The sequence below is a fragment of the Oxyura jamaicensis genome, chromosome 2 (genome assembly GCF_011077185.1).
Source record: "Oxyura jamaicensis isolate SHBP4307 breed ruddy duck chromosome 2, BPBGC_Ojam_1.0, whole genome shotgun sequence".
Taxonomy (NCBI): domain Eukaryota; kingdom Metazoa; phylum Chordata; class Aves; order Anseriformes; family Anatidae; genus Oxyura; species Oxyura jamaicensis.
In genome coordinates, this window is record NC_048894.1 from 76,132,020 (window position 1) to 76,158,064 (window position 26,045).

Consider the following 26,045-nt stretch of genomic DNA (forward strand, 5'->3'; position numbering starts at 1 on the left):
GACCCCGTGGTACGGACCCATATCTGGAGCAGTTCTTGAAGAGCTGCTGCCTGTGGGAAGCCCACGCTGGATCAGTTCAGCAAGGACTGCATCCCGTGGGAGGGACCCCACAGCACAGGGGACGAGAGTGACCGAGAAGGAGCGGCAGAGAAGAATTTCTATAGACTGACCATAGCCCCCATTCCCCCGTTCCCCTGTGCCGCTCGGGGGGAGGAGGTGGAAGAGGGTGGATGGGGGGTGGGGAAGGTGCTTTTGGTTTCTTTCCTTTGTTTCTCACTTCTCTAGCTCGTTCGTAATAGGCAATAAATCTTACTATCTCCCTATGCTGAGTCTGTTTTGCCCATCACAATAATTACTGTGTGATCTCCTCGTCCTTATCTCAACCCTTGAGCCCCTTTCATCGTATTTTCTCCCTGTTCCTCTTTGAGGAGGGGGAGTGAGAGAGCGGTTGTGGTGGAGCTCGGTCACCCACCCGAGCGAAACCATCACAAGTGGAGAAGTACTAAATGAATACAACAAGCTTCAATATCTTTATTGTATTATAGAGGGGGCTGTTAAACATGAGCAATTTTGGCTACCTCGAACCTAGCATCCATAGCTAAAATGTTCAAGCTTGCATCTCTGTATTCATTGTTATTTTAGGCACCAAAATAAAAGTAGTTTCATTTACTTTTTTTTTTTTTTTTTTTTCTTAAACACTGTCAACTACATCTAGATGTCCAAATATGAACTCAGATACCTGTCTTGAGGAATCTAATTGTTAAGAAATAGAAGAAAGATCTAGATAGAATCATAGAATATCCCAGGTTGGAAGGGACCCATAAGGATCATTGAGTCCAACTCCAGGCTCTCTCATTCTAGATTTCTCAATCCACTGTGGCTACATTTCATGTCTTTCTAGTATATGCAGATTTTTCCAGTTAAAGAAAATAACTCCTGAAATTGTATTAATAGACTAGATGGAAGGGAAAGCTAAACAATAACATGCTTACCTAATGGTTCTTTGTCATTTACATCTTTAGAAAGGCACGGAATTCACTAGAAATGTAAAAGAAGTTTTATACGTAATAAGGTATTTCATCAAGTATGCTGGACTCTTTGGGGTAAGAAAACTGACAAGAGATACGCCTGCATTGAACTTGGTTCAAATATATGACTAAGTCTGTGTTTGTTGAATGAAAATATTAATTAATGATTAATTTCTTTGAAATATTAATTTTTAAGCTCTGGAAGATTTCTTTGTATTATGCAATTAAAGAACAAGACTCACTTTTCTATTACACTTTTTTTCCCCCCCCAACTGTTAAACCTGTAGTAAAATATCATTTGCATTGCAACAGGTAAACTGCATATCCTTGCCCCTCCTAGAGTTCTGCAAGACCTGAGATTCCAGACCAGTGCTAGGTACCATTGATACTACTTTCATGCAGCCACTGTGGCTATGTTAAATGCAACACTGAACAGAGACCAAAGTAAAATGTCATCATGTTTTCTGATATATATCTATATCCCTGGGCCCTATAAAGCCATTGAGTGGTCACTGTGCTCTAAAAACACAAGGACAGACCTAGGCTGAGATTAGAGTTCTGTCCTGGCCTCTCTGATATACCAGGAACAGACTCAGGAGTGTGCTATGGAGAGTAATGCTATCAAATGTATTCCTCCTCTCAAAAATGAAGAAGATTTAAACTTAGGCCCATGCTAGAAAGACAATTTTGAGGTATACAATCAGCTCTTAAATCCAGTTCCTTGGTACATACTTTCAGAATTAAAAATCAGCCAAACTTATGTCCTTCTTCGCATTTAAAACTGAAAAGATGACAGGCATTAACAAAAATATATGTTGGTTTTAGTGGCAGCAATAATAAAAGATTCCTGTATTTCTGTGAGTTCTGCTAGTCAGTTTCCTTTCTCTGTTCCCAATTATTATTTCATTTTTTTTTCTTAAATCTTATCATCCTTTTAGATTATTACAGGATTTCTGATATAGTTTAGAAAATTATATACATGCTTTTTTTTTTTTTTTTTTTTTTTCCAAAATTCAATTCCAAATTGAATTTAACTCACAATGGAAACAGATGAATTATCCTTTATTTCTGTGAAGATCTTTTTCTTCCACATGTCCTTTACTGGAACATAATAAAATATTTTCCTGTGTTTTTGTACTTGAAGGTGTGGCTACATCAACTAGGGCTTTGAAAAAAATTCCAGAAGGAAATGGAATTATCAGACAGTATAATTTTTTTTTTTTTTTTTTTTTTTTTGTCGCATTATGCATAAGTGGGTTTGAAAAGTATTCTCTAATATTAGAGATGAAAACACACCCTAAATAAATATATTTTATGTTATATTTATTATTATATTGTTTTAGGGTAAAATTCTGCACTTTTTATCTCTAAAACCTTTTCTGAATCAATTAGTATTTTCTGTGGAATCAGGGAAAAAAAGATGTTGAGTTGTTTTGCAATTATTGAAATAAAGAAACTCTGAAGTCTTCATGATGGTATTCCAGCATAGTTTGATTAAAATTCTCGGTTAACATATGTGTTTACCTGTCCTGCTTTTGCATTTTCACAAACAAATGTTTCATAGTATTTGGCAAATTCTGGTGCATGATCATTTATGTCTAAAATCCGGATGAAGACAGGTATCTGGCTACTTTGTTTAGGATTATCTGAAACAAGAGAATGATTTATAGTACAATACAAAGTTTTCCACAACACACAATTTACTAAAAGACCTGAAATTATCATATATTTTTCAAATAGTCATTAAAAATACTCATTTATCTTGATAATATTAAAACAATTACCTTTAACTTTCTAATGATGTATATTTTGTATGTTTAAAAGCCCTATATATATTTGAAACACCTTGTTTTGGTATAGTACATTAATTTGAGATAATACAAAGGCTACTTAAATTGATTTGCATTAAAAACAGACCACAAAGTTATTACTGATGTTTGACTTATATTCCATACATAGTAGAATAAATGATTCATTTAAAGAGCTTTTTCCTGAGGCAGAGCTGTCAAGGACATTTACTTGTTTGAACCATTTTTTTTTTTTTTTCTTTTTTTAAAAATAAGTGGTGGTGTCATCCCTTCTTAAAACGCAGAGAAAAAAAATGGATCTATGTAGATGTTAGTATCAGTTGGTATTTGCAAACTTTACCTCTGAGGTCAGTCTATTCCTGTAGATGACTCATGCATTACATGTATTGAAAAATTGAGACCATATTTGACCAAACAATGAAAGAGAACTGTATGAGCAAAAGGTCTTTCTGATAATAGGAGCATGACTTATCTCTCTATATTACCCTACCCCCAGACTGTTAAGCACATAGGCTCCTAAGGATTCTCCTGCAGGGAGACTGAAGGAGGAGAGTAGAAGAGAAATTGTCTCCTAAACTCAGTGTTTCTTCCCTGATGCCTGTTTTTAGTTGACTGGAAGAAGGTGGCAGGCAAGACATCTAGATCTGACAGGGTCCAAGAGAACAGTAAAAAATCACAGTGAAAAATATAGGGCCAGGGTTTGCTTCAGACCCAGAGCAGAAAATTTTCCTCTAGTCACCTTCAGACCAATTCCTCTGATAAGGAAGTTGAGATAAAACATACTTTCTCTTCCCCTGGTTACAGTGGTCATCCTGAAAGTGTGTTACTTGTCCACCATGGACATTTTTTTTTTTTTTTTTTTTTTTTTTTTTTTTTCACCAAGGCTTTTTCTTGCTCTAATAACTGAGGTAGTCTTTGGTACATTGCTCCTGCACCAAATTATTTGTTGGGAATTCTCGGGGAACAAGGTAACTTTTCTAATATCTACTCTTCATGGTTGAGTCTGAGAATTCCAAATTATCTTTTCACAAATGAGCAAAGATAATTCAACAGTAGTAAGCTGTACTTTTAAAAGTGCATTTAAGGATACTCTGTCTGTTGAAAATATTAGACGAAGGGCAAATCTAAATTAAAGATACTGTAAAATCCCAGTCTTATCTCAGTTCTAATGTTCTTCTTAGATAAATGATCTCCAACTTACTGATTTCAGTTGCTATGACAGTGATGTTGTGCCAGGGAGTTTCTTCACGGTCAAGTGGCTTTGAGATGAATAAGGATCCATTTCCTGAATAGATGTTGAATATTCTATCGAGGTCAGTGTGTCGATCCACAGAATATCTGTTAAGATACAATACAACTAAACATCTCTATCTACTGCTACAGCCTCCAGTTTAGCTTACAGCCACCTACAAACATTTTCTAAGTCTAACTGTTGTTAATCAACAATATTTTCTTAACAAGTAAACATAAACTTTCCTGTAGCTGAGGAGTACAGTATGTTACAGAGAAACTGTTTTTTAAGCCTAGTGGGCAGGAAGAAGGGCAAAACAATTACATTGGCAGATTGTTAGGTTGGTATTCAAAATTATATTTGAGCTTAGAATGTGAATGTTGAAATAACAATTGAAAATGAACATTCATAGATATTAATTTTGCAAATTAATTCTTGGAGAACTCAGCTATCAAAGGACACACATTTCAGATATAATTATCAGTTTATGATGAGATACTTTTAATATGGCACAGGGACAATCAGAAAGATCAGAAAAATCTTTGGATTTTCTCGTTAAGATGGAATTTCTTTAAAATCATATTTTGTAAATCTTTCTTGTGCTCAATTCTTTCCTATCAATGAAAAAGTTATCCATAGGTGTTTTTAAATTAGACTAATAATGGTCAACCACAATCAGGTTAAAATAAGATTTTATACTTAAACAATTTATAAATATTTCCTTTTCTTTTTTCTCCTCTCACACCTCTTATCCCAGCCTCTATTGCTGCAGGTAATACCAAGCTTGTTCAGAAATGCAGAAATCATGTTTATTTAACAGTTGCATGTTGAACACACAAATTTCAGTCTTATGTTTGTAACTGCAGATAATAATAGCAGATGGTTAACAGTTACAATAATTTCACAACACTGAACACTTACCTCTAATTTTTATGACTTTCTTAATGTTATTTCTTATTTAATATAACATGTAAATTAAGTGGTAAGCTATGAAACATGGCAGGGAGTGTTATGTCTACAGGGCTAGTAGGGTATAGGAAGGGTAGAAATACACCTTTCTGAGCATCTTACATAAGTTTGCCATTGGAAACATCATATAAAAGCTTAATACTGTGAATCCAGTTTGGTGAAAGTATGTGAGAGACAAATAAAGCCCTACAAATGAAGCAGAATCAGTGGAGGTGTGCAAAGGCAATGTGCTCATGAAGCTCAGGAAATGATTCAGAGAGTGACTGAACACAGTCATTGCAAAGAAGCTGACTTTATCTCAACACAAAGGGGACTTGAGAGTTGCATCTGTTTTAGATGTCAGCTATGTCAGCTGAGTGGATCAACTGACTCTATCAAGAGCTGACTGGATCAGCTGGAGTTATAAATATCTCACACTGAGTTCATTAAGAGTGTAAAAGTCTCCCCAGGGTAGCCAGACCATTGGGGGTGGTGATGGGTGGTGGTGGTAGGAGGAATATACATCTGGGCCCAACAATGGGAAGGAACAAGGAAAATAGTTTTGAAAAGAGCATTGGTTTTAAGGTGGCTTCAGTCCACATATTCATTTCCAGCAACAGGGGAGCTGTCTGACATCACAAACTCCTATAGATATTTCTCTGATATTTTTCAGTGGCCCCTATAAACCTAATTACACAAATGCCTCCCTATTATATTGCAGTCACATCACACTTTGTGTAAGATTTAATGCACATTTAAAGCATTTTATAATGTTTAATGGCTTACTTTATTGTATTCTTTGTTATATCTGGATCTTGGGCTACAACCTGCCCAATAATGCTTCCTTCCTTCGCATCTTCATCTACTTCTATTAAATAGGAGGGTCTGCTGAATACTGGAGGTTCATCTATGTCTTCCACAGAAATTTTGACTAGAGCTGTATCTTTGAATGGCCCCAGCTGAAGAAAACGAGGATCCAGATGGGTGTTGGTTGCTTCCACTATTAAGGTGTATAACATCTTGTTTTCAAAATCCAGCTGCTGGGGAGCATATAATAATAATAATAATAAAGAAAATTGTGTCATTTTACAAGAAATGTGTCAGCTTTATTATGCTAAATTAAAAGTGTAAGAATTTTTCAGAGATAAAGCTCTAAAATGTAATGCATTTTAGAGAAGACGGAGTACATCATGTTTTGTACTATGTATAAGCAAAACTGTGAGTTTTGTAGGACAGCAAGACAACTATGATTCCTCTGCCTACCAATTTTTCAGCTTCCTAGCAAACCAGGAGGAATCTATATATAGAAAAAACAGAAAGAGATAAAGAAACAGAGAGGATGGAGGAAGTAATTCCATGAGTAGGAGTTGCTAATGCCCTTATTTTTTCTCATAATTATGGCAGGAACAAAAACAGTTATCCCAGCACTTAAAGGCTCTCTGTTCACTTTCCACTTTCTCTCCTCCCACCCCCCATTACCATCTATCTTTGCGTATTCTCCATCAGAAGCAACACAGATATTTTTCTGTATTCCAGAGTGAAAAGAAAAGCTGTGATGTCTGATTTCCAATCTGTGGTCTTTATATTTTGCAGAACCATATATATGAATGCGTATATGTATAGATATATATACATTAATATATGCACAAATACACACACGTACACACAGAAATACACACATGCATATAGATCTATATTATATATACATATCACAATTTATTGTTACTGATAAATTCAGTAAGAACACAACTGAAAATGGTGTTCATAGTTTTACTGTTTGAACCATAAAAGCAACTAATAAATCTATCAGAATGTATTTTTCCTCATTTCTTTGCTCTTTAGACCTCATTGACATAATATGTAACAACTAAAAGTTTCACCAAGGTTGGACTTAAACCAAGACAGATTTAAGGCACTGGACGTACCTGACAGTCAGACAGACTACAGAGTGACAGTTTGGAGGTGTAAGTTCACCAAATTTCAGGTGAGCCTCCAACCCTTGTGAACATTACTGCAACACTCAGCTGACAAACCCCACAGTGAACTGAACCCCTCCAGGTTCTCATAGCCCTAATTCAAAAGTACTGTGTGTGAGAGTATATATATTGAACAGACATCCACCACTGAAATATTGCTTTATGTGAAGTGACATGCCAGTAAATTTCCCTTGAGACTTGAAAATAACAGATATCTGCTGAAGAAAGAGAAGAACAAAACTAATGCAACAACTCTTTGGCAGACTTGACCCCTTGTGGGATCTACCCTGCTTTCCCCTGAAAAAAGAAAAATAACCATAACACTTTGAGAGCTAAGTATATATAACAGTGAAGGAGAAAAAAATAAACCTTTTTGACAGTTATAATCCCTTCCCGGGTGTCCTTGTCAGTGACGATATCAAACATGTCTGATCCATCCCCATTAGAGATGCTATACTCAATCTCTGCATTTTCACCCAGATCGGGGTCATTGGCTTTAATTCTGCCAAGAGGAGTCCCGGGTGGTGCAGACTCAGGAGAGCTGAACTGGTAGGTGCCTGGAAGAATGAAATCAAACTTTTATTGTTTTGAGAAACTTTGTTCTACTGAATAACAAACATTTAAATTTCACCGTTTTTTTTTTTTTTTTTAATGCAGCTTGAAGTTTGAAGTACTTGAAGAAAAATGCTATTAGTCACCATACTCAACTTTAAAGCAGGGTTTGGAGTTGATTGTCAAACTGTCAGATTCAAGTGATTCTTCAAAGCTATTCAGTAATGTATTTTAATGCTTTCAACATTTTTTTTTTCCCAACTATAAAGAACAGAGATCAGTAATATGGCAGCAATTTGAACATTGATTATCTAACATTATATATATATATTTTCTATCAGTCCTCTAGAAATGTTCCCGATATTATATTTACAAGCAGTAGATTTTTTTTTTTTTTTTTTTTTTTTTTTTTTCCCTCAGGGTATAAGAGTTGTAAAAAACATCATGGATTGTGGCAGGAGACTAAAATAGATTTTTTTTTTTTTTAATATATTCATTTTAGGTATACTATCTAGAAGTAATTAATTCAGCCATTATTGGTAATACATACTAAAGAGTCATGGAAAAGAGTATTTGGATACATGTTCATGTTAATTGTTATAGTTAATTGAAATGCAGATACTTTCAGATTTTCTTTAATTTACTCTGCAGATAGTTTTTGTGCACTTTCTATGGTTGACTTCATTTAATGTTTTTATAATCAGGTTTTTCTAGAAAGAATTATGATTACTTAGACATTTTAATTTTGTCTGTGTGTATGAAAAGTGAATTTATATGTATTTTCTGACAATATTTGCAATAAAATTTAATTATAAAGAAAAAATATTAATCAGATGATTTGCTTGACGAGTTAGAAATAGACAATGAAGACCTTTCACAACTGGTAAGACACAGATGTTTCTAGATCACTATTTTCAGTAATTTGTTAGCAAGTATATGAACAAAAACAACAACAAAAATCTGATATTTTCAGCATTTTACATGCAATATTCCAGAACATAATGGAGGGAGGAGATGGGGAGGGAGGAACTGAGCTATTTTCTCATGTAAATAAATAAAAAGTAGTAGCATTAGAAAAATAGTGTAAAAGTCTTGATCTAACAAAATTAGCTGTGGTCAAAATACACAATTCGTATTTGAAGGTTGCAGTAAGAACGTGTATAAGTTGTATTGACCTATAAGACAGTACAGGCAAGTATATTTCTTGCAGTTAGACTATTTCCTATATTAACTTGTGCTTTAAAATGGTCCTGAAGGTTTATTTTAAGCACAAAGACTACAGCAGACATCTGAGTGTTGAACGAGTCTCTATTTCCAAATGTACAGACTAAGTACGAAAGAGTGTCACTGGAAATATCCTATATTTCTATAGATGTGTAACAAAATGGAAGCTAATGCTTGATGATAAATTATATTTGTTATTACAAATTTGAGGCTATAAGTGAAAGCTCAGCAGTAGACTCTTTGGCTGCGATCCATACAAACAAAAATGCATGTTATTCCCTTAAAACAAGCAGAAAAAGGGATGAAAGTTAACATTCCTGGCAGCTAACCATAAGTTTGAATGCTAACTCAAATTCGAGGTTTGGCTGGTGAGCCAGGAATACTGTAAGAACAGATTTAATCATGTTACTTATGTCTTCTTCCAGAATAAATAACTCCCTTGAGTGTTTTTGCTTCTGAAAGCATTCCTTATTTTTGTGGTGCTGCGTGAGTGCTACACATTTTTGGCATGTTAGATGGCTAGTTTAGTATAGAGTACAACTGACTTCCAAATACGTAAGATTTTCATTATAGTGCCATTTAAATTCAGCTTAGGTCCATGATTTTGAAATGTGCAGGATCTGTGCACCTTTCAGAAAAGTGAACAAAACAGATCAGTTCCTTCTTACTGCAGTCCAAACAACCTGTATTTCACCGTGCACTCTGCCATTTTTCACTATTCTATCTACTCTAAGAAATCAGTCTTTAGTTCTTCAGTGCCTAGTCATCTCATGTTGCTTCTACTTGCCATTCACCCTCTGCTTTGGGCCACATTTTTACTTATTGGTTCCTCATGTAAGAAAAAAAATAATATATATATATATTTTTGGAAGGAACAAATTTCCAGAACTAGATAATAATTTGAAGGTATGACCCTGTTCATAACTATCTGAGATGATATCAAAACCTCTAGATGCTTCTATATATTTGATTTCCCTGGAAATGTTGAAACTTCTGAGAAGAAAGAAAATGCAACGGAAAGGTAATCTGCAAAATGAAAATTACACCATGGAATAGATACTACAGCGAGACATCTATTGCCAACCTGTGTGTTTCAGTGATATTCTGTGTAGAAAATATACTGAATATTATATGAAGCATAAAATTGTGTGAATTTCTCTATAATTATGTACCAGAACCAAAGCTTTGAAATTATCAGAACTCCCATAGACTTCAAGCTACAGCTAATCTTGGAAGAAGAGCTTTCATTAAGCTAAAGAGACTGAGAACTTAGTTTGTAGCTTTGTACATAATTTAATTTTTAATTTAATTTAATTTAATTTAATTCAGCAACAAAGCTTACAATATGCTACACTGCATTCTAGTTTAGGTTCAAGAATTCCTATTTGCCAAAATATTGTGGGCTGTATCATGCTATACATGAGTATCCTTTCCTGAAATAAGCAGAAAGGTAAGTTAAAAATCATGGTGTGAATTTCCCATTTGAAGGCAATTTTCTGCAAGTAAACTCTGAATATGAACTCAAATTCTTTATGAAACCCATACTTTCCTTCCCCTCTCTTCTTAAAAAGATGAATGTGTTATGATGAATAGAGGTAAAAAAGTTGTATGCAGCTTCAAGAATCCTCTCTAACCCATCTGTCAGAGTTTTCTAACATTTAAAAAAAATCTGTTCTAGGTTGACCTGTTTATACTATTTTGAGTGTACTTATTGCCACATGGCACTGAAGTGCTTTTCAAGTTCCTGCAAGTCAAGGAGAGTATTTTTTAAATCAGCCTTGTTTGTTCAGCTTTTGGTGAATCTGTAAAGACAGCCAGTCAGATCTCTATTCAGTGCCAACAAGCAATTCAAATTTTATGACGTGGAAATTTTTCCAACAGTCTCTGAACTGAGGCTGTGAATTTCTTATACCTGCAGCCTGTCAGGCAGTTATCAGACACTGATTATAAAAACATGGAACTGGATTTAAACCAGTGGCCCAGGATGAAAGGATATGTAGTATATTGTGAAGCTTTCTGTATCATGCTGCTTTCATTTGCCAGATTTATTCTACAGAGATATTTTTAAAAATCTTAATTGTGTCAAATAGAGACTAGATTATCAAAAGCAGTCATCAACAAGAACTCAATGTAGATTATAAATACCTGAACCAAATGTTTAGACTTCCAGCTGATCATGACACCTGAACAACTCTGCCTGTGCAAGGTGGTACATTAGAAAATTTGGTGATATATTTGCCTAAATGCGTGAGACTACAAGTGTCTCCAAAAACTGAACCCTAAATTTTGTGATTAATTTTTTTCGAATGGCTTTCAAAACCCTGCAGTTAGCCTAAGCTATTGTTACAGTTAATGTTCCTGTGAACAGAGTAAAAAGGGGAAGAAGATTTTTCTTTGCAAGAAATACTTCAACATTAAAAAAAAGTAGGCAAAGATTCCTATTTGCCTTACCAATACTGCAGCATAAACAGACACAACAGTGGGCCAGTATTTGTGCAAAATTAATAAATAAATAAATGAGAGGAAGAGAAGAGGAAGAAAAAAGAAAAAGAGAGAGAGGAAAAAGAAAGATCCCAGATGGCAACAGTAAAACAGCTGATTGTAGAGAGTTTCTTTGGAGAGCAACAGGACTCTTAGATGCTCCATACTCTGGGGGAATCGAGGTGGGTTGTCATTGACATCAGTCAGTGTGATGTTCACAGTGGTAGTCCCTGATAGTCCTCCCATCTGGCCTCCCATGTCTTTGGCCTGGATGACCACTTGATACTGTTCCCTGTTTTCTCTGCTCATGTCTGGTAGAGCAGTCTTGATTATGCCTTGGAGAAATGAGATAAAGGAGACAGAGGGGGAGGAGAAAAAAACATGATGAGTTAATCTCTGAGTTTTTAAATGGATTTATGTAAGATCATGTTCAGATGTTAATCCATAGGAAGCAAAACAAGGTATATTACAGTAAACTTTTTAATCTCTGACTGATTTAATGTGATTTTAAGAAAAAGAGAAAGAAATATAACAGATACTATTCACTGTTTTAAAAGTTCTTAATGAAGGTAATTAGGTCCAATGACAAAAATATTAATGTTTTTTTGAATTTGTTATTTTTTTTCAAATACTATCCCAGCTATTATTTTAATGCAATATGAAATCTCCATCCCTGGTGAGGTTTTGATACTACAGCACAAAGTTGAACTCTGTCATATCCTGGATTCATTATTTCAGACTGTAATAATACACAGATTTTAATGCCCAGTGGGGGTGATGGTAGTCATTGAGGCCTATAGCTAATAAAGAATTGGACAAGACTGTAAAACTACTGCTGAAAAGTCTTTTCTGTGTGTCTGATCTCAAGGATTTCATAAAATATATTTTAATTGTCTCAGACTCATTCAGCACACAAAAAGCATAGGGACTCCCAAGAGCATGTGTTTTAGGCATACAGAGCACAAAAGATCTTTCCATCAAAGTAGACATGTGCATGTTTTCTTTTAGAAAATAAATGAGGATTTTCTGTATTTAAAAAGGAAGTGGTTTTGCAAGGTTGAAGTGATAAGAACTTTATCTGATGAAGCAAGAAAATTTAAATAAAAAGGACACTTTTGCAAGCTTGGCTTGATATGAAGATTGTCCTATGTTTATGTTTATGATTATGTTAATATAAATAAATAATCTGCAAAACTCCTACTCTTAGAGAAAGAAAGAAACGAACACACATAGACACACACAAAAACAACCAACCAACCAAAACAAAACAAAAACAACCAACCAAACAAACAAAAACCACTAGTCCAGTAGTTATAGTACTTATCTCTGATCTAGGATTACTGGGTTGTGATTACCATAATTAAGCCTGGTAATGTAACATAAAAAAGCCAATTGGATAAATATGAATGATAATCCCAGAATCAAAGATGAGCTCCCAAGTATCCCCTGCCTTGACACTCGCTGGCCTTGGTTAGTCACCTATACTTGTACTGTCTCCCTGTTTGTGCCTGGTAAAGTTAAAAAAGGGTGGAGAAAAAGAAATAAACTTTAATCCTAGGCAAAAGTGTTATATTCTCTTTTCAAACTCTAGCTATATGACTCTTATTATCCTGTAGCTATAATGTACTTGCTGTATTACAAAAAGAAATCTCAATGTATCTCAAAAGAAATATCAATGTATCTCAAAAGTAAGTTAACTATCATCTGAGCATGCTCATTGGATTTGGAACTTCAGGGACTCTGGACATAATTGCACTTAAATTCTGTATCCTTAAACTGAATAGCTTTGATAATATGCGGAAACCCTCTAATGCAATGCCTTGTAAGTGTTATGTGTCCTAGGATTAGGTATCTGTTGTTAGGTATCTGTATCACACTTTCTAAACCCTTATAGTGCACAGCTGTCTTCCAGAAGTCTTTTTCATACCAAGCAAAGCAGTTCTCTAATAATATTCTTTAAACAGAAAAGGTATATTTTTTACTGATTACAATTTCCATTTGTAAAAAACTTTATCTGCTTCATGCCAAGTTATGTGATGCCATAAGCCTGTTGCAATATTTGAATACAAGTGAAAAGTGTCTTTGTCCCTGCATCCTCTCTTTGTCATTACAGAAAGTAGAACAGACACGTTGCTCACCTGTTTCTGGATCCACTGAAAAATATGGCTGTCCCTGGAGGATACTGTACACCACTTTGGCACTGTTTCCATAGTTGGCATCATCAGCATCTGTGGCTGTCACTTGAATAACAGATGTACCTAAATGGGTACCAAACAAGGAATCAGAGTATTTCTAAGACATTTCTTAGAAATCATTCACAGTGGTTTCTGTACTGGATTCAATAAAGAAACAAACAGTATCCATTGGAAAAATCCAGTGTTATCTTCCCCAGGCAAACAGTCAAATAAAGTCACAACTTCCTTATGACTAAAACTAAAATTGTTATCAATTAAGCTCCATGTTTCATTTAAACATCAGTAAATACACAGGAAAGGGCACATGTCTTTGAAATCCATCACAATATTCATTTTCTTTCTGTAACCAAACAGTTTTAAAGATTGTTTATTTGGTAATAACTTGACCTCAGCTGAAACAGTGTGAAAAGTATTACTATGATTTTTAAATTTGGCTTAATAAATTAGCCTCATTTTCTGACTAGCAGACAACCTCCAAATATCTGACATCAGGATGAAATAAACATTTTTTCTCATGCTATTTTTAAAGATTTTTTTTAAATGGTTAAATTGTGCAATAACACATGCTGTTTTATTTTTTCTCCCTTGATCAAAATTATCCTATTACTTGGCAAATCATTTTAATTAAACCATAACTACATTTTCTCAGCAAATTTTATTTTGCATGAAAATGTCTTACCCAGATCCTGTGATTACAATCAGGAGAGCATAAGCCATATGAGATCAAGAGCACTGTGAGCAAATACGCTCTGTGTAGTTCATGGATTAGAAATAAATAAATAAATAAATAAATAAATAAATGCTTTTGTAAAGCCCTATATAACAATAGGTAAAAAATAATAATTTAATAATTCTTGTGTTTTAACCTGGAAGGCAGCTAAGTGCTACACAGTTGCTCACTCACTCTTTCCATGTGGGATGGAGAGAGAATCAAAAAGGTAAAATTGTGAGAACTCATGGGTTGAGATAAAAACAGTTGACTAGGTAAAGCAAAAACCACACAGAAACAAAGCAAAACAAGGAATTCATTTGCTATTTCCCATTAGCAGTCACATGTTCAGCCATGTCCTGTCCAGGGAAGCAGGGCTCATCATGAATAATGGTTACTTAAGAACACAAATGCTATCATCCTGAAATTCCGCTGCTCTCCACCTCTGCTCCCCCCTTTCTTCTTTAACCCAGCTTTTATTGCTCAGCATGACATCACATGGTGTGGGACATCCCTCTGCCCAGCCTGGGCCAGCTGTCCTGGCTGTGTCCCCTCCTAGCTCCTGGTGCACCCTCAGCCTCCTTTCTGACAGGGCAGCATGAGAAGCCAAAACATCCTTGTCTCTGTGTGAACACTGATCTGCAACAACCAAAAAATCTACAACAAAGCAGCAGAATAAAGTTGTAAAAAGGCTTTGTCACAATTCATCAAACTGTGAAGTTGATTTTTGCCATCAGCAATCTAGATTATTTTTGGCTGATTAAACAGAAGGCATCTGTGCACCAAGGTGAGTTGTAAAGATAATCCTGAAGCAGCAAATATTTAAGAACAAACTTATCACTAAAGGTCCAGCAGAACTGTTGATCTGGATGCAAAATGAAGACTATTTGAGGAATGTAAAATTCCATAAGTTCTATCTGCTTCCCTCCGCTCTTCTACTCCCCTCCACACACACAGCCCCAAAAAAATGAAAAAAAAAAAAAGTTCATACCTACTAATGTTTAAGAGGGGAAGGAGAGCCACTATCATTGTTGTCTTCCTAAAAATGTACAGCTTATCAGTAGGATCTTATATTGTGTGTCGCTGTAGTAACTAGAAGTTAAAATTATTGCTCTTGCCTGATTTAGGAAGTGTTTTAGGAGTGACACAGAAATTTTAGTATGGTCATAAAAACTGAGTGAACATTAACTTTCTTTTCCCAGCTGCCTGTTTTGCTGAAAGGCGGAATGCTGAATCCTGTTTTGAAAGTGATGTTTTCTTTCAAGGAAGGCATTCCAGATTTTTTTTTTTTTCTTTTTTTTTTCCTCACGATCCTTGTATATTTTAATTGTTAATAAATTAAATTACTCTTCCCCAAGTAGAGTCTGTTTTGCCTATGATGGTAATTGGTAAATTATTTCTTCATTTTGACCTACAAATGTACCATTTTACTTTTTCCCCTATCCTGTTGAAGAAGAGTAAAAGAGTAGCTGGGTAGGGTTTTGGCAGACAGCCAATGTCAGACCCACCACACTAGCAAACTAGTGTGAAAGATGCTAGAGAAAATATGAGAATGACCAGAACAGCATGAATGAACAGAACAGTCTAAGGAATAATGCAAACACTTGTCTGCAAAACAAAGTGAAATTCAATCCAATCCTACCCAGCATGCCTATCCTTTCTCAAGGTGGGAGATAACTCTGAGAGTTCTCAAAAGGCATATGTTATTTATTTTTCCTTTTTGTTTGGTTTTGTTTAGATGAATTCTCAATATATATATATATATATTTTCCACACAGCTTCTATATAATTTTGTTGTCTTTGTGTCTCAAAGATTCTCCGTATATCTGTATGCAATGAACAAGGAATAACTGTGTGTTGAAACTGTTGAATTTTCCAAGCTTTATGAGCAATCTAGCATCAGTATAAGTTTGTTGTTGTTGTTTTTTCTTTTATTCTTTGCTTAGATGGATGTTTGAGTCTAGAAGCTTAAGCACTTTGTGAAGGATGGAATCCTAATATAAGGGTAGAAAAAGGCAGAAAGATAATTTTGAGTGTAACAAGAGAAAAGACAATCTAGATTAAATCTGTGTATCGTCTTTTAGTGACTGTGTTCTTGCGTGCATGTACATGGTTTTATGTATGTGTGTATAGGAAATGCGGAGTCCAGAAAGGAAATTTGAATTAGAGAGAGCATCACTCCATATCTAGGACTGTGTGATTCAGTGTCAGAATAGAGTTCCACTAACAGATTTCCAGAACTCATGAGGAGTGGGATATAATGTTGAAAAAGCAGTTGAAATTAAAATGATTTTCTGAATTGTGCTTAAAATGCTTTGGGTCTATGTGTTCTTCAGCCCTTGAAAGAGTCCTTGGTATAAGCAGGTCTCCTAACATGACACTAGAGTGTTTGCATAGCAGATGTAAATATACCTCAGAGGATTACTGTAGTGCAAAAAGAAGTCTTCTAGCAAATGAGATAGGTACACATTTTGCTATTTTTTAATGTAAAGTCTTATTTTTTTCAGCATGTATCTCATGCATATCCCAGCTTTCAATTTTGAGGAAAAAAATGCAATGTTTGGTTTAGACTTAGGTCTTCTAATATGAAGTTTTCAAAAAAAACATTTAAAATTAAAAAAAAAAAAAAAAGAAATTTTGAAACAGAATGTTTTTGACATTATCAGACAATTTCCTTTCTATATTTTCTGAAGTCAACTTCTATCAAAATGACAATTATTATTATTATTAAAAAGTTCTGATTTTTTACAGTGAATATGTATTTTCAATTTCCTCCCTTCCTCCCTACCCCCCCACCCCCCCACCCCCACCACCCAGCTCTATTTAAAAGAAAGCTCTACTCAAAGCAGAAAGTCTGCTTCATTTTCAGAAATAGAAGACCAGCTGGAGTAAGTGGAGAGGAAGGAAGGACTTTGTCTCCCTAAAGGAGAAGCTCTTGTGCTTTCTTCATGTTTTCAAGCACAATGACAATCTGCTGTTCATCAAGTTTATTCATGGAGAGAAGACTTCAGAAGATGATTATTTTCACAAGCTGAAAAGATTTGGGAGAACTCTGGGAAACCTCTGGAGGCAAAACTAGAAATTTTGTTCTGTTAAAATCTTCAAAAAAATAAGCAGATGGACAGCTTACTTAGACAGCATGGATCCAGGGATTCTTTTCATCTGGACATACTGCTGAAGACATGAGTGAAATTTTAAGTGAGCTACAGAAATACTGAAACATATTAAACGACATTTATTTACAGAGCAGGTTATTCTCTCTGAATAGATTGAGTCCGTGCTTTGGCAAGGAACTGGAGAAATTATGAAATGCAAGTAGTCATCTAGGCCTACAAATTCTAGGAACCTATAAAATTCACCGACAGTATCTTCTTAATTGTCCAGTTGGAGTACATCACATCAGACTACTTTCTATATAAAGGAAAGGGATATTGAGACCTAACCCTTATGTTTGGCTGGAAGACAGTTCCTATCTAGAAAGCTGAAGAAATAAGGAACAGCAAGGTGAACTTCACTTTTTTGTCCGTGACCCCAGTTTAGGAGAGGTTTTGCTAGACTGCTTTTTCTTTGGTGAAGAGAAGGCCAAAAGATTGGTAGCATAAAAGGTTTGTAAGACCAAGAGAAAAAGAAGGGTGTAAATAGAAGAGGAGCAAGTGTCAACAAATAAATAGATAAATGATCTAAATTTAGAAGAGTAATAAATGTGCATGACTGAGAAAAGCAAACAACAACAAAAAACAACTTAGAACAAAGAAGGTACCTGTGGAACGGGTCTCAAAGGAACGGTAACATTACATGGGAAAAAAATAAGAAATAACTTAAAATGTAGTTCAGCTGTATATTTTGAGCAGAAATAAAGAACAGGAATGAATAATAGAGAAGGTGGAAGGGTGGCATGAAAGAGGAGATAAAGTATTACATAGATTTCATTTTACCCAGGTGATTATTTTTAACAGTCCAACAGTGTATGTAAGGTGAAATTTCATTACACTTGAAAATATGTGGTCTCATATTTTTCTGTACAGTGTCTCATAATGGTTGATCTAGAAGCCAGCTGATGTGCTCCTGTAGGTGGGTACTGTATGTTTGTTTTAGCTGCCTCTTGATCTCCCATCAAGAAATTTTAAAATTTGCACCCTGCTAGTGAGACTAAAAGTAATTTATGAGAGATGCAAAAAAGAGCAGGCTATGCTGAGGGGTATAGCTTTATTACTCAGAACTCTTTTACTCTTCCTTTTACTCCATTACAGTAAAAACTCATGGGACTTACCATGCATTCCAGAAATATGAGATTCTATTTTTATGAAGCTTTACCCTGGAAACAGTCCCTTGTATTATATAAACATAACAGGGAAATAATTCTCTTAATTTCTTGTGTGTATTCTGTTCTGATGTTTCAGGGGTTTATTCTATCTTTCATTTTTTTATGATAAAATGAATTCACATTTTATATTGTGTTATCAGGACTTGCATTAAAGAAGTACATGTTAATGATTGCCTCGCTGCATAGGAAGAAGTAATGTAGCTAAACTACTCTGTCTAATCTATTTGAAATGCTGTGTGGGGTAGATGCTTTTGACTGTGAATACAATACATACACCATTGCAAAATAATATCTGATATTGAACTGGAAAAGAATGTCTAAAGCTGTACAAAGCCTCTAGCCCTTGCCCTCCTGCTGTTCAATACCTTGATACTGTAACTTTAGTTTCCCTTTGGTAGTAATTGTGACTGTGAAGTGCATCAGATGCCCTGCATGAGAATTTGAAAAGCGTTATAGACACAATAAGAAATGGAAAATAGTGAAAAGAATGAGAAGTAATTTGTAGTATTGGTGGGTGAATGAGACTGTCTGTTTACTCTTTGAGGAATCTTCTTTTTTCCCCATTACCATAAAAAAGTCACTTCTGAAACAAGAATACTGGTGCCATCAAATGGCAGACTCTTTCAAGTGTTAATGTTGACTACCTTTTACATTGCATTTCATAGACTAATGAAGTATAGTATAAAGTGATCTGTCATCCATAATAAATGAACTGCAGCTTAGAAGTCTTTTCCATTTAGTTCAAGATGCTGTACATACTTACTATTAGAAAACACATTTCTTTTAGGCAGAACAAGTATTTGCAGTCTATGTTCAAATAACAACAGCAACAACAAAAAATAACCAAAGCAACAACAACAATAAAATATAAACTCAATGCGATTGTTAAAATTTCTATTCAAAATAATGATGAAACTCACCAGTTACATACTTCTGGGTTTGGAGCTGCTGTGCATATGGTAAGGTTTACAACTAGAACCAATTGTTAATGAAAGAAATATATTTAAAGTGCAACAAGTAATGCCATAATATGTCTTAATTACTTTCTGTCTGCCCAGAATTCTCTTACAGAATGTATGGAAATAGGCCAGCTTTACTGACTAACAGCTGCCAGTCATGGTAATTCAGGCACAGGAATTCTACCACTTAAAAATTTCTTGAAGGTCTGGTTCCTCTTTAGGGTTAAGATCTTGACCCTTTTCTCCCACCTTAATTTCATTTATTTTTTCAGCTGTTCTTATGATAAACTCAGGAAAAGTTTGCTCCCCCTTGATCCTGCTAGGAGAAGTAGTAGCTCTTAAAGGCTAAAATGTGTTATTTATTGATTAAAAATCTTGATTCATACACAGAAGCTCCAAGCAAGTTTTCAGGTATATTTATAATTTTTAATTTATAAAATAATGAAGTAATCAGAAAGATTCTGATTCAGAAGTAATCAGAATAAAGTCAAAAAGCAAATTTAAAAGAAAAAAATCAATAATTGGCTTTTTTTGGACTAAACTTTGAGATTCCATTATACATTCCTGTACAGTTCTGTATTTTAACGTGTAGTATAGACAGGTTTGTGATGTTTTGGGAAGGAACAATTAAGCTTCCTGTACCTGTTTTATTTGCTCCTTTACAATGAGCTTGGCTTTTGTATCTCTTTATTCGACTTTGCAGAGTGTCTTCACTATGGATTTCTAGGTAGGGGACTAGAACTCTCCTCTCATGTGCAACCTCAAAATTCTTCTGTAATAGAAGTAAATATCAATCTTAACAGAGTTTCTAGCTTTTGCCAGCTGCACAGACAAGTGTGATCAGAAACTGAGTGTTAATCTCTCTTATGACCATGAGAATGTAGTGCATTATTATTCAGACAGCAGGCTGGCCTCAGATTTATTTGATTTTGTGTGTTTCCATGATCTGTGAGAACTCCTGGTTGGGTGGTGATAAAGTCTGCCTCTTCAGTCATTAAGAAAGCTGTAGAAAATAACAATTTCCTGTGAAAATGTAGTAAATGAATAACTTATTAAGAAACACAAATTTACATGAGTTTAATATATGCTTCATGAAACTACTTTGCTTCTATGGTTTTTAGATACTGTGAATGTTGTCTGTTGAAATAATAAAAAAGAATAATTTTAAAAAGAAATAGAGGTTAAAGCAGAGGCAACAGATTGCAGGGTTATTTTAGTCATTATATATATATACATATATATACACATATATGTTCACATATGTACATGTACTTATATGTGTATATATATGTATATATATATATTTGAAACTACATGTCAGAGTACAATTTTTAGACAAAAATGAAAACAATTCTAGAATCTACATGTGTATATGTAAGTAAATATGTGTATTCATGTACATATTTGTGTATGTGTGTATGAAGAAAAAAACCCTTGAATTTTAAGGAAGGTTTTAACTTTAAGAGATTTTAACTCTCAAGACTGTTATGTTATTTTTTCTATATATTTTATTTATCTTCAAAAGAGCTCAGATGTCTGCCAAGTGACTGACATGCACAAGTGTTCTGCTAAAGACTGCTGACTTGTCGATTGATCACAAGTACATTGGTCATTGATTGCAAGGATATGATCAGAGTGAGTGATTTAAAACCTCATTGATTTGAAAAAAATCTGGTATAAAAAGATTAAAGACACTGATTCTGAACTACTCATTTTGGAAAGACTCATATCCTGAGCTGGCCCTGAGCCTGTGCTCATTTCCAAACTTAGACTCCAGAATGTCTAAGTCTCAGAGAAAATTAGTTGGATATATTCTCTTAAATAGGTGATTTATCTTCCTCAGCTACACGTGTTCCAGACACATGGTATGTTTTAAAATTGTATTCAAGAACTCGGTTTTCATGTATTCATGAACTCAGTAATTATTTAATTAGTTTTCTAGACCATGAAATATAAGACTTTTTTACCAGACCTCTCTCTTACTACCTTACTGCACTAATGTGGTGGTTAATATTTAGATGTCTTTTTACACAATTGTCATTTATTTTGACTTTACAGTGAAATAAGCCTTTTTATTTATTTAATTTTATTTATTTATTTATTTAATACCTCCAATATACTGTGCTCATAGCCTTATTTATCATTTATCAGTCATTTTTCTTTTATCATTTGCTTTGGGGTAGGATGAAGTAACTGTTACTGCTACTGAGTTTTCTTGCTGACAGGAATCTGATAGGAAACATTCTGTTACTTGCAGGATATGCACACACGTCTGTATATACTTATGTGGACAGCATGTTAGATCTGTTGTGTTTAAAAATTAATAATAAAAAATGACAATTAGTTGTAAGAAATATCTGTTTTAAATATGAAAACACAACTTTCATAACAAGTAAAATGGATACTTTCAGAGAGTTTCAGAGAGCTCAATCTCAATTTCACAGTGTCAAACATATCTGAGATTGGGGGGGGGGGGGGAAAAGCAGTTCTGGAAAGTCTTTTGAGGCATCTGGTAAGATAGCAGATAATTAAGTTTGAGCAGCAGGATTGCTGTCATTGTGAAAACTTGTAGATGTGTTTTTGTAGATATTAAGAAAAATATAGTAATTGAATGAAAAATGCTACAAGCTATCTTGTTACATGTACTTAATAAATGATGAGCATCAATGGGAACAATACAGAGTAATCTTCAGATAAGCTTGTCCAGGATAAGCTTTTTCTTACCTTCAATGTCTTAACTCTGTGAAGATCGACAGGAAATTTCCAAAATAACTATGTGATTGACAATAAGGGAAAATGATGACTTACAGAGTTCACGCTGAATCGTTAATTGAATGAAGAAAAACACTAACATAGTATTTACTTTTTTTTTTTATGATTTATCTTGTGTCACTAGAACTTTATTTTCATCAACTTTCATGCCTATTTTCATAATTTAACTGAACAAAAAATCATATTTTATTTCTGCAGTTAATATAAGCGCATACATTATATATGTGTGTATATATGTATACATGGGAATGTTTTGAGTGAGAAATTACTGATTTAAAAATATTTTAACTACCATGGGCAGACATTCTGAGTCCTTACATCTCTGTAGGAAACCATTTTCTGGCCTCTTTTATGGAGAACAATGGACTTCTTGAGGAGTCATTTTTCATTCTTGAGTTTACTACATTTAGGCTGGTGTAATACTGTAGCAAAACCATTTATGGTAAAACTAGTCCTAATAATTCTGATTCATATGAGATAAAATCTTCAATTCCCAGTTGTTCTTCTAAAATTGAGGGTCAGTGGTGGAGAGGGATATAGTATGAAATGAGGCAAACAAGATAAATATAAGGAATCTGGACCTTTGCTTTGTGATGCACTGATCTGTTTGATAAGACTGTTATATCTTTGGAAGACTGAAAATCATGTTAAAACATCTTTATGTATATTGAGGTTTGTGCGATGCTTTGTTACTTGGATTAATATTATAATACAAACAATTGTTGTAATTTATCTTACAACCAAATACAATCCCTTGCATCTTATTTATACATTCTGGAAACACTTAATAGTTATAGAGAATTCTAGTGGGGGAAAAAAGCCACCTGTCACTGTTTTACTTTCAAAGTAAACATTTTACACTCAGCTGCATAACATTAGCAACTAAAAATGTATATTCAAGCATCCAGAAAGCTGCCTTTGCTTGTAAAAAGGACTGAAAGCTTCTGTGTTCAGGAGATTAGACTAAGTGAGCATCCTAGATGTTTGCCCTTATGCTTTAACAGGACAGAAAATAATTAGCTACTTCTAAATACATTTTGTAGATTTGTTTTATTGCTACATATAACTAATTCTCAGGCAGATTTAACTTAGATCTAGTCATCTTCTTCAATTAATGACAGATTTATGTCCAGCCTGCTATAGATCTAACATCTAAGAAATCCCACTCTCAAAAATGTAAATGAAGTTTTTTGTTTGTTTGTTTGTTTGTTTGTTTCCTTTTTTTTTTTTTTTTCAGACACCTAAGATTTCATAAGTAGCTTAATTAGGAAATGGTGTCAGTAAATAAGAAAGAACCTCATGCATTAGCGTGATATAAATTGAGACTTTAATGTTTTCACTTTAAACAGGAAGAAACCTACAATTAGACAACAGATTACCTCCTCTATACTATTAACTTGCTTATTTTAATGTTTGCCATGTTTTCATTTCAATAGAGCATATAGCACACCTATGTATCTATTTGACATATTCCTTCTGATAGAGGCACGGGTGTTCCTGATATTAGGAATGTCAATTAGTCCCAGCAATTCCTGTCCTTAGCACCAGCATTTCAGTTGCTGCAGGTTCCGATATGGTCATATAAATGTGCAAAAGGGCTCACTGCACCTGTTATACTGAAGCCTGTCTTAAAAGAAGCAAAATTACCTATACTTGCAACAGCTTGTATGGGAGTAGATTAGGTGCATGAAAGCTGATTTTATGTATAGAAATTCAGTATTTACTTTCACTCTGTAAACAGGTTGTGCATGGTTGTGAATAGTAATCCATATTTTTATTAAAAGATGTATAAATGGTGCATAATTGTATCAAAAGGTATGTATAATGTCTGAAGAAACATTGCTGTTCCTTAATATTTTCTGAATATCATTGATTTCTACTTTTTGGATGCTAAGCCATGAAAGAGGAAAGGGCCTTGGCTTAACATCCTATCTGAAGGACAGCATCTGTAGCAATGCAGAACATATCCCATTGTACTGCTCTGCAGTGTGAGAAAAAGTGCTTATGTAAAGAATTCAGACCCATTATGCTTTTCTTGAGAGATTAATGTGTTATAGCTGAAAAACTATGGAAATAAAAGGAAGCAAAATGGACGCATCAAATAATTCTTAGTTTAAGTATGATATGAGTTATTTTAGTGCTAATTTTAAGCTCTAATCTGGAAAGGTCCAGACCCTTTTTTAAAATTATTTTTTAGGTACACAGATAATGGCAAATAATACAATGGTTTAAATAAAGTAGCCAGTTGAACTGTATTGCACTGAATCCCTTTGGAGAGAAGTAAAGGGGAGCCACATTTAACCTATCCCAGGCATAAAAATTCCTTTGCAAGAAGGCTGTAACTCCAGGGGTGCTGCAATGTAGTGTAATGGGTTTGGCTGGGATGGAGTTAACTTTCACTGCAGCAGCCCATACAGTGCTGTGCTCTGCACTTGTAGCTAAAACAGCATTGGTATCACACCAGTGTTGTGTCTACTGCTGAGCAATACTGGCACTGCATCTGGACTCCATCTAACACCCCTAGGCTGAGGGTAGGCAAGAGGTGAGGAAGGAGCATCAAGAGGGCAGCTGACCTAAAACAACCAAAGGGGTATTCCATACCATATGATGTCACACTCAGTCATAAAAGGTGGAAAAGGAAGAAGAGGGGAGGGGTAGGCTTTCATGAAAATGTCTGTCCTCCCGAACAACAGCAGCATGTGTTGAGGTCCTGCTTCAAAGATGTAGTCAAGCATCACTCGTTGGTGGGAAGCAGAGAGTAATTTCTTTCCTCTGTGCTTCCACAAGTCCCAAGTCCTTTTTTTTTTTTTTTTTTTTTTTTCCCTTTTCCCCATTCCATTTTCCCTTTAGTTAAATTATTTAATTAATAATAATTTTCCCATAATAATTATTTTTCCTTTAATTAAATTATCCTTATCTCAACCAATGAATTGTTTCTTTCCTTTTCTTCTTCCCCTTTTCTTCTGAGGAGATGGAGTGATAGAGCGGTTGTGGTGGAGTTCAGCTGCCTAGCAAGGTAAAACCACAGCAAGTAGATGAACACATAATCTTCCTCTGATTGGTGGGAAACTGAGACATACAGAAATTAAAGATTGTGGTCACTTCAAAACTACATCTTCTAAGTTTAGGCCACACAGTTTACAAAGCCTAAAGCCCTATACAGTACTTTAAAATCCATCTATCCATCTAATTGCTGTATCCAAACTGCTCTCATATTATCTCTTCCGATGAGAAACAGCGTAGACCAGAATGTCATTAAGGGCTAGCAGTTGCATGTTTATGGGAGATCAGAGGAGGTCACAAAATTGGCAATGGGTTGGCAGTGGCTCAGTTCCCACAGGACAAAACTAAGAAAAGTATTTACACCTTATTGTGTTTACAGCAACCATTAGGTACCTTTCTTTGCTGACAATAGTTCTACAAAAGCCCCACTTCTTCTAGCACCAAGAGTGATTACTGACACGGAGTTAATAGATGGCTCTGCTTTTCCAATTGAATTCGCTCAGGCTTGTGGTATCATAAGGAACAAAATTATTATTATTATTATTAAAAAAAATAATAATAAAAAAAAAGCCTGAATGGAAGATCTAAGGATTTTGTAACTGAAGAAAAATGAATAGATCAAGAAAATTTTATCTACAGCTAGCTATGAAACAGTCTCTCCTGCCTTTTCCTTCTGTATTTTTTTGTATGCTCCTGTTACTTTCTGCCAGTTCTGGTACTCATCTGACCTCTTCTGATCCAGGGAACAAAATGAGCAAAATTAGTACTGAAATTGAATAATCCTTACTCTTCCTTCCTTCCTTCCTTCCTTCCTTCCTTCCTTCCTTCCTTCCTT

General features: G+C 34.7%; 1 protein-coding gene across 3 annotated transcripts in view; it reads right to left on the bottom strand.

The window, feature by feature from the left end:
- CDH9 (cadherin 9) overlaps positions 1 to 26,045 on the bottom strand; it is a 101,491-nt gene that overhangs the window by 11,711 nt on the left and 63,735 nt on the right. For 2 of the 3 annotated variants that reach the window (XM_035318094.1, XM_035318096.1), the window contains 6 exons: positions 13,387 to 13,506; positions 11,416 to 11,583; positions 7,361 to 7,548; positions 5,802 to 6,055; positions 4,038 to 4,174; positions 2,553 to 2,674 (listed from right to left, as the gene is read on the bottom strand). In XM_035318094.1, coding sequence (XP_035173985.1) covers positions 2,553 to 2,674; positions 4,038 to 4,174; positions 5,802 to 6,055; positions 7,361 to 7,548; positions 11,416 to 11,583; positions 13,387 to 13,506 — 989 coding nt within the window. The remainder of the gene's footprint in view (positions 1 to 2,552; positions 2,675 to 4,037; positions 4,175 to 5,801; positions 6,056 to 7,360; positions 7,549 to 11,415; positions 11,584 to 13,386; positions 13,507 to 26,045) is intronic. The other variant, XM_035318095.1, reaches the window with a different exon arrangement.